The sequence below is a fragment of the Metarhizium brunneum genome, chromosome 3, assembly GCF_013426205.1.
Source record: "Metarhizium brunneum chromosome 3, complete sequence".
NCBI lineage: Eukaryota > Fungi > Ascomycota > Sordariomycetes > Hypocreales > Clavicipitaceae > Metarhizium > Metarhizium brunneum.
The window spans coordinates 531,183-543,466 of NC_089424.1; the positions used below are offsets into that span (position 1 = coordinate 531,183).

At 53.0% G+C, this 12,284-nt stretch overlaps 5 protein-coding genes across 5 annotated transcripts; 3 read left to right on the top strand and 2 right to left on the bottom strand.

The window, feature by feature from the left end:
- Positions 1-88: 88 nt before the first annotated feature.
- G6M90_00g053940 (uncharacterized protein) lies at positions 89-751 on the bottom strand (the record flags this gene model as incomplete). Its single annotated transcript, XM_014685524.1, has 1 exon — positions 89-751. One exon carries the CDS (start codon positions 749-751, stop codon positions 89-91), a length of 663 nt encoding a protein of 220 aa, XP_014541010.1.
- Positions 752-4,324: 3,573 nt separating this feature from the next.
- On the top strand, positions 4,325-5,221 carry G6M90_00g053950 (uncharacterized protein; the record flags this gene model as incomplete). The annotated part of the gene is made up of 1 exon (XM_014685523.1): positions 4,325-5,221. One exon carries the CDS (start codon positions 4,325-4,327, stop codon positions 5,219-5,221), a length of 897 nt encoding a protein of 298 aa, XP_014541009.1.
- A 296-nt stretch (positions 5,222-5,517) lies between these two features.
- G6M90_00g053960 (uncharacterized protein) lies at positions 5,518-5,775 on the bottom strand (the record flags this gene model as incomplete). Its single annotated transcript, XM_066130575.1, has 1 exon — positions 5,518-5,775. The coding sequence occupies one exon, from the start codon at positions 5,773-5,775 to the stop codon at positions 5,518-5,520; it is 258 nt and encodes an 85-aa protein (XP_065986685.1).
- Positions 5,776-8,390: 2,615 nt separating this feature from the next.
- On the top strand, positions 8,391-9,945 carry SRPK_2 (Serine/threonine-protein kinase SRPK; the record flags this gene model as incomplete). The annotated part of the gene is made up of 5 exons (XM_014685521.1): positions 8,391-8,692; positions 8,751-9,091; positions 9,153-9,448; positions 9,497-9,656; positions 9,722-9,945. 5 exons carry the CDS (start codon positions 8,391-8,393, stop codon positions 9,943-9,945), a joined length of 1,323 nt encoding a protein of 440 aa, XP_014541007.1.
- A 1,206-nt stretch (positions 9,946-11,151) lies between these two features.
- G6M90_00g053980 (uncharacterized protein) lies at positions 11,152-11,508 on the top strand (the record flags this gene model as incomplete). Its single annotated transcript, XM_014685520.1, has 1 exon — positions 11,152-11,508. One exon carries the CDS (start codon positions 11,152-11,154, stop codon positions 11,506-11,508), a length of 357 nt encoding a protein of 118 aa, XP_014541006.1.
- Between the last annotated feature and the right edge of the window lie 776 nt (positions 11,509-12,284).

Consider the following 12,284-nt stretch of genomic DNA (forward strand, 5'->3'; position numbering starts at 1 on the left):
TCCTCTTCCTATATTCCGCCCCCTGCTTCTTACTCACACCGCCAGGGCGCAACCACGACCCAAAAGATCTAACGGCCCGGCCCGTCCTCTACTTACAGCTGCCAACAGGCTTGGCCGTCTTCTTCGAAATGTTGCTCACATCCGGCCCCGGCTGCGGGAACATGACGTCGGCGCCCTCCACGGTGCCACACCCATTGTTCACATTGGCCACAAAGATGCTCGGCCGCGACGCCCACGCGGCCTCGGACGAGGAGTAGTTCCCCTGGCCGCCCCCCTGGACCGTGACGTGCGCGCAGTTCATGTACATCTCGCGGTTGCCAATCTTGTTGAACCACGACCAGGCAAAGAGGGCGTCGCCGGCGGGCGTGTCGGCGGGCAGGGTGAACCCCCAATCCTTGGTGAGCGGGCAGCCGCCGACAAAGGAGCGGATGACGGTGAAGGAGGCGCCGGCGTCGTAGGACAGCGAGACCTGGCACGAGCCGCCCTGGTGCGTGGCGCTGCCCTCGAGCGAGATGCTGTAGGCCTCGCCGGCGGTCCAGTTGGCCACGGACCGGCCCTGGTTGGTGTTGAGCAGCTTGTGGTAGCCCTTGCACGGGTACGCGGAGCCCGAGTCCGGGAGGGGGTTGTTCATGTCGTAGTCGACGCTGGTGGTGTAGGGGTTGTACTTGGACCGGAAGGGAGGCGGCGACGACATTTGCATGTGGGCGGTGGCGAGGCCCGCGAGGGCGAGGACGACGAGGCCGAGCTGCATCTTGAGACTTGGGCTCTTGAGACTTGGGTGCTTTTAGTTTTCTGAACGTGGATGTTGTGAGCGCTTGCCCTGGGGATGTGGGAGAACTGGTGAAGAGCTTGGTGGTGTTTGGGATCTGGGCTCGAGAGAAGGGGGAGGAAATAGTTGGTTATATATTGGTTTTTTTTGGCTTGGACATGGGCACGAGGCGGACTTTGTTTGCAACGTAACTGGCGAGGTGCTACGTCGAGGATACCGAACCGGTGTAACATGGGCAAACATGGCTCGCTCGCCCTCCTTGATGTGGTGATGGCGTCTGGTCCGTCTTGGCTGTCGTCGTGCGCCTTTGGCGGCCCGACGGAGGGAAGCACCCCGTTGCAGATGATGCGTGGGATTCTTTTAAAGTTTCAACCATGGCGGCCGCCGGCCTGGTGCCTCCCCGCCGGGTCAAACATGTCAATCAAGGCACAGCCAAGCCGTCAATGTACGAATAGCAAGTTGATTGGCACGACGGGGGCGAGCGGGAAAGGGGAACGGCCCCGAGACACTGGGGGACCATGTAAGTGGATGGATAGGGCCATGTTTCCGAGGCCGCTCCTCGAGCTGTCTGGTGGAAAGCGATGGACTCGGTGATGCTGTGACTTGCCGTAGTAGTGATGGGTGGGGGCTGCAAGAAATTAGATGGGAAAAGGGAGAATATCTTTTGCCAACGCGCCCGCATACTCGATGGTAGTTTGTCGTGGCTACGGGGGACGACGACGATGCGCCCACCGGTGCGGCGGGCAGGGCGTCATGTAACTCATGTTACACTTGTTGGGAGTTGTTACGGAATCGGTCGATCCTATGGAGAGAGCTTGCGCCGGACAATGCTCGGTGATGTCGACGGCGAGCCTACAGATACAAGACAAAACGTGGGAGATGCATGTTGCAGGCAGGTGTGAATCTGGGGAACGGGCGTCAAGCCCACATGGCGGTCCGACTGCCCGATTTGGCGGGTCGAAAACGACAGCTTCCCGACGCCCCTGGCTGGATTGGGGAAGTGGCTTGACCATCTTGATGACACGGAGCGTCTCGTGGCAGACGTGTCTATGCAGCCAGCATCTACGGACCGCGGACAAGGTTGAGGGACGGAGAAGGGACGTCGACGAGACGGACGATCGGCGGGGGTGCGTCATGCGCCGTCCCACGGCCGGGCCGGAGGTCTGGGCCGCGGGCGAAGAGAAATCAACTTGGTCGATTTATTAATTTATTGAATAGAGCAATTGTTTTGTTTTTGGAAATGATGCCCTCGGCTGACCCCCAATCAATGCAACCCTCAAGAGCCCCAAAGTCCCAAACGGGATCATCCAACGTGGCCTTCCTACCTTCTCAATCGGGAAAGGATGAGTCGTCTGGCCCGTCATGCCCTGACAACTGTTGAGCTGATCCGGGCCATGGCGGGAGTTGATAGGGCCGCAGGAGCTTGGCTGAGGCAACGTTGATTCGCATCCCGTTTGGGAGCTTGATGGCCATGGCCCTGCCTCCCGTCGTTGGCGGCGATATATTGGCTCATCTTGGCTGTCATGAGACCGGCCTGTGCAGGGTTTCTGATCAAAGGACCTGCGTTGGGGACCAATTCGCGTTACAGGACGGCCTACTATTCTCCTGTGCTGCTTGGTGTTTTTGCTTGCATCGTCAGCCCCGTGCTCATTACGCACACACGCGTCTTTCGGAATCGCCTTGGCTGGCCCGAGTCTATCAACGCCCGAAAACGCCTTCCCGATCGAGCTGTCGGGAGACGCCTTCGGGAGGCATACAGACGTGGTCGTATGCGCTTTCGGGATCAGAGTGTTTTTATGACCCTAATTCCGAGACTTGGGCTACTCGCCTCTGGCATTGTCTCACGCAATAGCAAGATGGTGCAAAAGAAGTGCTGCATTGGCAGCCCGTTCCAGTACGGTCGGGTGGACAGGTAACCATGTCATGATATTGTTGAAGCGGCTTGATTCCAACCTGATGCCTTGGCAGAGGGCCATGAATAAAAAAAGAACCTCGACTTGGATAAACAAGACACAACGAGCGTCGCTCCGATGCCGTCGGACCGGGACCAGCCCCGAATAATTTGGCCCCTTGCAGTCGAGATGCAGGCACCCGCTTCTTGGCTTTGACGGAAAAAACACCCAGTCATGCAAGGGAGTTCCCGGCTCCTCCATGAAGAAGATGGTAAGTTGTGCTCATTGTTTCCAATCAAACATGGCGTGATGAGACTGCCATCGCCTACGCATACTCTTCAGTATGATGCCACTGTCCAAACGAGTAGTGTAGAAATTCGATGCGTGAGGCGGTTCTGGCGTCTTGTTCTCCCCCTTTCTTTCATTCTTCCTCTCTTTTTCTTTGGCGCCGTCTCCGGGCAGCTATGCTAGGGAAGCCGGAGATTTCCCCTGCCTGCCATGTGTTTTCTTCTTCTTTTTTCCCTTCCTTTCTTTTTTCAAAGCAGTTAGCACATATCCTGTTGGAGTGACTGCTGTGCATATTTCCGTGCCTGCTAGAGAACAAGACAAACGACTTGGATAAAATCAAGGTACGCTAGATAGGATAACCTTGGTCGGCATCTCAGACACAGCCCTCACTGTACCGTGGCGAATTTCCTAAGCAGCAGGTGCAAGATGCCATGGCTTCAGTTATTTCAATGTTGCTACGCGGATCGAGGCTAGCCTTTGCACTTACATGGCAGACCGCAATGGTCGAGCGCAACACCGGCATCGCATACGAGAAAGCCTCGAGGGCGGATTTCACGCCATGGATGGAATAAAGGCCCTTCTCGCGAAACCCGCAGTGCCGAGTGTTTCCGCGTCGCCGTTCCCACGAGCCGATGCCGCGGACGCGGTTGGCGGAGTTGGTGTTGATGATGCAACTGCAACTGAGATCTGGTCAGGCGGCGCAATAGCGGCTTAGCGATTGGACGGAACAGAAGATGGAGCACACCTTGTTCCTGTTTTCTGCCTGCCATTGTCCACGCATGTGGCCTCGTGGCATGCGGGTTGCGTGCGGGGGAGGCAGAAGTTGAAGCATGTGAAGGGGCGGAGGAATGAAGCGACAAGGCACGATTGGGTCCATGTGAGAGATGGGTTTGACTCGAGAGTTAAAACGGTGTCTTGTCTCTCAACCCGGCGCGTGACAAGACTCACAAAAGGTACATGTGTAGGTTTACAAGCCGCCATGCCGACTGCCCTCGTTGGCAACCGCAAACAATCAACAGCGATGGGATGATGACTGGAATAGAGTCAGGCCCGGGCAGCATGCGGAAATAGCCTCGACGGCACCTCGCGCCAGTTTATTCCCACTAGAAGCGTCAAGTTCCATGTTGCGCTACCCCGGATTTCGGGGTCGACCACGGGCCCGGCGTCTCAAGCGGACGCTTCCATCCCCATGTCTCCCCGTTGCTCCGTATGCACAGCAATGCATGTATCACATCCAGCTCGATCCCGTGGCTTCGGTTTCGAAACGCCTGCGTGCCATTAAATACCCCCCGACGGTCCCTCAGGTCACCGCGGCGATGCCCTCTCTGTATGTCGTCGCCAGCGTCCACCAGACGCCCGTTCTGATCGCCTCGCCATGTCGTCCACCGCGCAGCAGCAACAACAACCTTCGCCCGCCGCCGTGCGGAAGCGCAAGACCTTCTCCCCGCTCATCCACGAAACCATCCAAGAGCCCGTGCTGCTCCGGGAGCTCCTGGTAGACGACATATACCTCCTCGGCGGGCAGTTCGCCATCCTCTGCCAGTTTGCGCACCCGGGCCTGGCCAAGGGCAGCTATCTACACTCGAGCTTCGCCTCGCGCATCCCGCAGCGGCTGCAGAACACGGCGCGCTTCCTCAACGCCGCCGTGTACGGCACGCCCGACGACAAGAGGGCCATCTTCTCCGTCATCCACTCGTACCACCGCCACGTCCAGGGCGACGGCTACGACGCCAACGACCCGGAGCTGCACAAGTGGACGGCGGCCACGCTCTTCGTCGCCCTCGTCACCGTCCAGGACGCCCTCCTCGGCGGCTTCACGCGCGACCAGATGGAGACGCTGTACCGCGAGGCCGCCGTCTACGGCACCTCGCTGCGCATGCCGCCCGACATGTGGCCGCCCACGCTCGACGACTTCTGGGCCTACTGGCACCGCAACATCGAGACGCTCGAGGTCACCGACATGGCGCGCAAGCTGTGCCGCGACCTGCTGTACCCCGTCGACCTGCCGCTGCGCATGCGAGCCCTGCTGCCGCTCGCGCGCGTCGTCACCGTCAACTTGCTGCCGGGGAGGCTGGCCAGGGAGTATGACCTGGTGCCCTCCACGCTGAGCTGGCTGCAGTTCCAGGCTGTCGCGCGCACAATGAGGCTGGCGTGGCCGTTGCTGCCGCAGAATGTGACGGGCGCCATGCACGCCGAGTACATGGAGGATTTGAAAAGGGCCGTGGACCGGATCGAGAGGACGGGGCATTGGGCGTACGAGTCGAGGTTGTGAGACGGATGAGCGTAGCGATGCGTTGGTGGGATTATGATCAAGCACGTGGCCTTGTTTGCCGTGAGATTTTGCCAATATAACTTTTTTTTTGTATGCTTTCCAAAATTCAGTGTATGATTCGACATGACTACTGAGCCTGACTACTGTGGCCTCATGGAACTGATATTGACTGCAATCTGTTTGACCTCGCCACACATGTTCACTATTTAACCTGTCACACCTCTTGTCTTCCATCACGTCGTTTCATTGCCACGCGAGTGTCGTCTGGTTGAACCTCTCCATGACGGCTTGGCGAGTTACATGGTGTTGGCCTTCTCTTCGCCGCCTCTCTTGGTGACGCGGGTGCCATCAGGCCCGACGTCGTCAACTCTGTCACGTCGTGTAACCCGAGTACCGTCAGGCTCCGCCCCGGTCTCTCCATCTCGAGTAACACGAGTGCCGTCCGGAGACTCCGCATTCGCTCGTACGCCATCATCGTCAGGCACGGCGTACGGGGCGGCACTTGCAAGGCCAAGAAGAGCTGTGGCCGCGGATAAAACTCCAATCACCTTCATAATGACCTGCTCTGTCCAACGGCGTGCGGAGTATTCGAAGATGGAATTGGATAAAAATTTGATTATGCACGTATTGCGTGTATTGGGGGAGTCGACGGGCCATCTGGCTATATTATATGCAACACCCACCTCTTCACTGCGCGGTCGTATTTGCTCGTATCTTTCGTAATTCTTATTCTGGAAAACGAGATGACCTGCTAAAGTCTGCTGCAACGGACTATACTGTGATTGGCGGATTGGATGGTTGGTGTCTCAGCCCTGCCAGTGGGAGGCGTTTGAGTAGGTGTCTCCATGTGGCTATACGGTTTGTACGAGGGACCAAAAGCCCCATGAGACGTCACGTTTTACATATAAGCTTTTTCTAGTGTATATACAAGGCAAGGTCGGAGCTTATACCTACGCCAATTGCGGGCCCGGCCCGGCGTATCGAGTCATCATGTCTTATTGTCTAAGTAGCTTTTATATAAATACTACCGGACTCAACTTGCTCATTTCGTGCAGTGACTCGTAGTCATGGTAACAGGTAGAGTGCACTTGACATCAAGTTGCCCAGCTAGCCAATCGAGGATTGGTTTCTGATTAGAGCATCCGAGGATACCGCACGATGCCGGGATTGCGCCGCACACAAAGGACCAAACCTGGTACAGCCGTGGCCATCAATGATGTTCACACATGGGGAATTCTTGGCTGTTCGCGCAGCTGGCATATGCCACGGTATCAGCCAACATATGGTGTCAAGTGCGTCTGTCTCTCCACTTGGTGTCAGGTTTCATCTATAGCCTCATGTCGCTTTATACATGTCAAGTACTACAGTCCGTTATGCCAAGCCTAACGGAATCAGTATCTGCACTGCTGTTCTAATTTCGCCGAGTCAGTGATAGAGACAGCTGTTGTATCGTGGCATCATTCACGCTATAATGAAGCTTGTTTTGTGTAAAGCACTTGACCCTTTTGGCACTAATATGTAACCTTGCCGGCACTGTGTTGGCATTGTACTAAAATCTGGCACCGTACCATTACTTGTACGGTGCAGATGATGTCAATACTAATTTTTGGCACGGCAACAGGGCTCTAGCTAGCCCTACTACTATGCCCACAATGTCGTCTTTTGCACGCCGGATAACAAGTCGGAATTTTTCCATGCGTCTTAAGCGAAGCCAAGTTATATATAAATCTTTTTGGACTCCCTTGTTCAAGTATCTTGCAGCTCCTACATTCACTTGGCCATTCATTATATTCCAAAAAGAGACAAGGCTCTCCATCTCTGCCATGCTGCTCAAGGCAACCATTGCAGCCGCAATTGCGACACTGGCTCAAACGGCGACTGCCCTGCCGCTAGAAGGACAATTCCTCCCCAGGATCTCCGGGGGAAAAGAGTCCCCCCCTGGCTCCTTTCCTTTTCTCGTTGCAATATTGAGAAATGGCGACTATTTCTGCGCTGGCTCGCTCCTTAATAATGATACCGTGCTCACAGCCGGTCATTGTTTCAGAGATGGGCACAAACAAGTTCAAGTTCGTGCCGGATCAAATGTACGTTTTGCTTCTTTACACTTGTATTGCTCAGTGGCAAGTACGACTTGTGCTAGGTAGCTCTTGTCCCTGACAACACACTACACAGGATCGCACAACAGGAGGCCAGGTCTCTAACGTGACTGGTGCCATGATGCACCCTCAGTTTGATCCACATACATGTGAGAATGACGTGGCTATAGTCAAAATATCACCAGCAGTCGGTCCAGATCTAGTGGGTGAATTCGCTAGAGTAGCGAAGAACGGCAGCTACCCCAAACCGGGCAAAAAAAGGGCAGCTGGCTGGTATGTTGTAGTAAACTCTTCCTCCCGTCTCCATCTCTAGTAAACCAATTCTTACTTTTTGTTTTAGGGGACAGATGAACCCCGGGCCTGATTTCATCCCACCATTGCCGAAAAAGAAGAGAGAAGTCGAACTCACTGCCGTGTCGTTCTCCAAGTGCCTAAAAGCATATCGACGTATGGGCTATCCATTAAAGCAAAGTATGGTATGCGTAAGAGATCGAGGCAAAACTCAGTGCGTTGGAGATAGTGGCGGGCCATTGCTTGATGCCGGTACTGGAGAGCTTGAAGGTGTAGCTTCCTTCGGCGGGGATTGTGGAAGCCACGAGTGGCCTGGCGTCTCTACCGCCGTGGGTCAAGTATTTGGCTTTATTTCGCGTCATGCTGGTTAGTTGAACTTGTCAGGTGGTGCTGAACCAACCAACCCAAATGATGCTCTACCAACCAGACCAGATAATACTTACGATGATGCGTTGGCCATTTTGCAATCAAGGTTGGTATATTAGGAAACTATGCGAGAAAGGCTATATGTGCTGTTAATAGCGGTTATTATAATCGATAGCTTCCGTATATAATTTATATCACCTTGATACATGTATGCTATCAGGTTAATTTTGGCGCCTGGCGGCTATTTAAACAGAGTACGGGGTTTAAGCGCATGTTGGCTACAGCAAAGATAGATGATTGGATTATACTTGGCGCCATGTGGACCCTCGTCGTCTTGAGCAACGCCGTGGCCTTCTCGTCCTTACCTGCACATGTGGTTGTTTCTCACAATTCATGGCTTTCTTACTGCGTCTGTCATGAATCCACACTGGTTCAGAAACTTGCGCCGACCCGTATTGAGAACTACTGCCAGACTCTTCAAACCACATCAAAGAGTGTTTCTACCGTTCAAGAGCACACCCGTGTCGACCACTGCATCGCCAGACAGCCCAGTCTTGTTGCCCGCCTCAACGCCCATTGAGGAAGAAGAGCTTCCCGGATATGTCGCTGAAGATTACTACCCGACGCGTATCGGACAAGTCTTTGAGTCGCGATACCGTGTCCTTTGCAAACTTGGTCGAGGGACTGGGTCCACTGTTTGGTTAGCCAAAGACCTATGGTGCGTTTTCTTGCAGCAACGATGAATGAACGAATGCGTGGTGCTAACACGGACATAGTCATGAACAATATCGTGTGCTGAAAGTTTGCACATTAGCCAAGAATAGCATTGTCCTGCAGCAAGCCCAGAATGAGATTGCCGTGCTGGATTACCTCAAGTCATCACCCGTGCAACAACATCCGGGCAAAGCCTTCGTCAGAACAATCTTGACCTCGTTTGAAGTCTCTGGACCCAAGGGCTCGCATCAATGCCTGGTATACCAGCCATTGGGAATGACATTCACTGAGCTGCGAAATCTCCTTCCGCAAGGGAGGATCGAAACCCGTATGCTACAGCACGCGTTGCAGATACTTCTCGTGGCCTTGGATTACCTGCACAAAAACAATGTGGTTCATACTGGTAAAGACCCTCCTCCAAAGCACAAGGCCAATGTTGTGTTTTACTCATGGAGTATATATAGATATCTCCCCGAATAATATTCTTTGTGGTGTAAAGAACCTGTCACCATTCGAGGAGCTCGAGGAAGCGGAGCGAGCACAGCCAGTCGCGCGCAAGGTGCTCCCTGATCGGGTGATATACCTGTCGCGGCAGACACCCATGACCCAGGGCGAGCCTGTTCTCTCTGACCTTGGATCCGCGAGGTTCGGGCAAGAAGAGTACCAAGGGGACATCATGCCCCTGGTCTACAGAGCCCCCGAAGTAATTTTGGACATGAAGTGGTCCTCCAAGGTAGATATCTGGTCTATGGGTGTCATGGTGAGCTCTACCACTATCCTTCGGTAGCCACTTACTTACCGGCTCCAGGTTTGGGATTTGCTTGAGGGAAGACGCCTATTCGTCGCCAAAAGAGACGGCCTTGTAGACGACGAGCAACATGTAGCAGAAATGGTATCGCTCATGGGCCCACCACCACGTGAATTCCTGCAACGGAGTAAGAAGTGTGCGGCTTATTTTGACGACTCTGGTAAGCATGATCAAGGACCGCTGCAGACGTATTAGGTATCCATTCCGTGGCTGAATTATTAGCAGGCAACTGGCTGGGATCCATCCCCATTCCAACCACGTCTCTCGAAGAGCGGGTTACTCACTTGGAAGGCCAGGACAAACAGCTGATGCTGAGTTTTGCCCGTCGTGCCTTGCGCTGGCTACCAGAGGAGCGGCCCACGGCTGAGGAACTGGCGTTTGATGATTGGTTGATGCAGCCATACTCGGAATCCAAGGATCTGGAGAAAGGTCTCGATAGTGAGGGATAGCCAAGATGTTTTTGTCGAAGAGGTTACGTTGAAACCCAGTCCAATATTGGATGGGGTCAGGGAACGGATTTCACTTCAGACCGCAACAGCCGATTAACCAAAGCCGCTGAAAGAAGCACTGTATTGACAAATTCGGCTACACTGGACACTTTTGCAGCAAGATTGGTTGAGACAACGATCGACTTGACGCCGGATTGAGCTGGAAGCTTTGGTCACTGGCCGACAAATTCGTCGGGCTCGACAGGGTTAGTTGCAGGAAGAGAAGATCCGGTGGAATGACAATCAATGAATGCACCAATTTATTAATACTTGCAGTGAGATGATATTGTGTATAGAGGTCGAGGGTTAGTTCTTCAACACTAGCTGTTGCAGCTAGGAAGGTCTGTGTGGACGGTCAATCCAGCCTGCGACTTGTCTACATCACCAATTACGGGCGTACCACCAATGAATGGAAACGGCCAAGACAAGCAGTGATTCAGACTGGAGCCAAGCCCGGGTAAGCGTTTCAGTCCATCAATAAAAGGTCCTAGTATGAATGAGAGCAGAAGGCATTGATGAAAGTGCGCCAAGAGCCTTGGTCCGTTTGTGCCGTCTTTGTTACATCTGCTGTACTCACGCACCGAGGCCTACAAAGCCGCTGCATGATGCTATTGTCGCCATAGGTACATGCAATGTTGATTGTACATTAGCACATGGGCGTGTAGCCTCTGCACTGGGAAGAAAAAAAAGGTCGGCAAGGTTGATGTTTTGTGTATACTTTGTCGACTTGGACTTCCAACAGCCAAAATTTACCATCAAGTAATGGAGAACAACCCGGCTCGTCTCCTTTTCTACAACTTCAGTCGCGACGGGCGATGTGGTGTACAACAAAGGTGGTCGCTGTGCCCCGATTGTCTCTGTCCTTGTCTTGCAGCTTCGCCGTGAACAAAAATCATCTTTGTCAACACTGGCAGCTGATCAAGGCACATGCCTCAGAGTTCAAAGACCAAGCCAAACAATCAAACAGAGCGATTTGTCTTCACGTCCCCCCCTTAAAAGCACTGCTGAATCATGAGTGTTCGATTCTCCTCTTGTCACTTATCAATTTTTCATCGTCGTTATTTCCTAGCTATTACTTTAACGATTATTTTTTTACTTGTCACGTTTAATCATCACCCTCAATAATCACTCCCTATTGTCACTTTTTGACAAACTCCGCTTTGCAACATGTTTCGGAGCATCTTGGTGGTGCTTTTGACAGCAATTTCCTACATCCTTCCTGGCGCCGGCGCAATCGAAGAGGTGGGTGTAGCAAGCTGCATGTTCGGAACGGACTTCTTCACCCTCAGCTACACGATCCGCTCGGGAGCGACGACTCTGTCTCGATGCTTTGCCGACGCGGGAGAAATGGAAATGAGCCAGAGCGACGTGGTGTCGTACTCTTCTGGCAACAACAAGGGCTGGTTCGATTACGAGCCCGGGGACGGTTATCTGTACCGACATTCATTTAACAAGAGCAACACAATTTTCATACACGGCGTTGACACAACCTGGGGGCGTGTTGTCAAGATACATATCGATTAGGCCTGGAGGTGTCTAGAGGAGCCGGGTGGTAATTTGACTTTATAACACATTCTTTAGTATTTGCCGGTGCTGATACATGAAAGATTGCGTACAGAAATGCAGTACAGTTCGAAATACATGTTGCCTTGCGCATCTTGTGTGCTTGCACTTGTGTTGTCTACGATTTGCGCTACATGTTCATTACGTGACGGAGACGACAAGTTTGCCCGGGATTAGTTAGATACCCAAACACCAATTGTAATCACTTTATTTTTATCCTTGCAGCATTTGGTGTTGTAGTGCCGATTCTGTGCCACGTTCCATGTGCAATTTCGTTTTATTCGGGGACTTATATGTATTAATTTAATAATCGATTTCAAGGTATTAAAGGTCCTTGGTTTTTAAAGAGGCTTGAAGGGACCAGAGGTCTCTATAAATACAAGAAGTCAGTGAGGGCTAGTGCCTAAGGCAGTCCTCGCCGACTCCGGGCTCTCGAGATACCTTTGTTTATTGTTGTGTAACCTTTTGTAGTCATACCTTTGGACAGGTCTTGGCCGTGTGGCACAACCAATGGAAAATCTGGTAACTGGGCAAAGGTACCCCTCTATCTGGGGAACGGATCTTGCTAAAGGGAGCAAGGCAGCTCAAACAGAGTTCACTGTGATTAGGGACGTCTCTTCATGACAACCTGCTGCCTTTGAGGCTACTTTCGACGAAGGAAAACGTTTATTTACAAGCAGCCGCAGACTCTGGGCGATCAGACCAAGACCAAGTGGAGGTACATACTGCAACCAAGA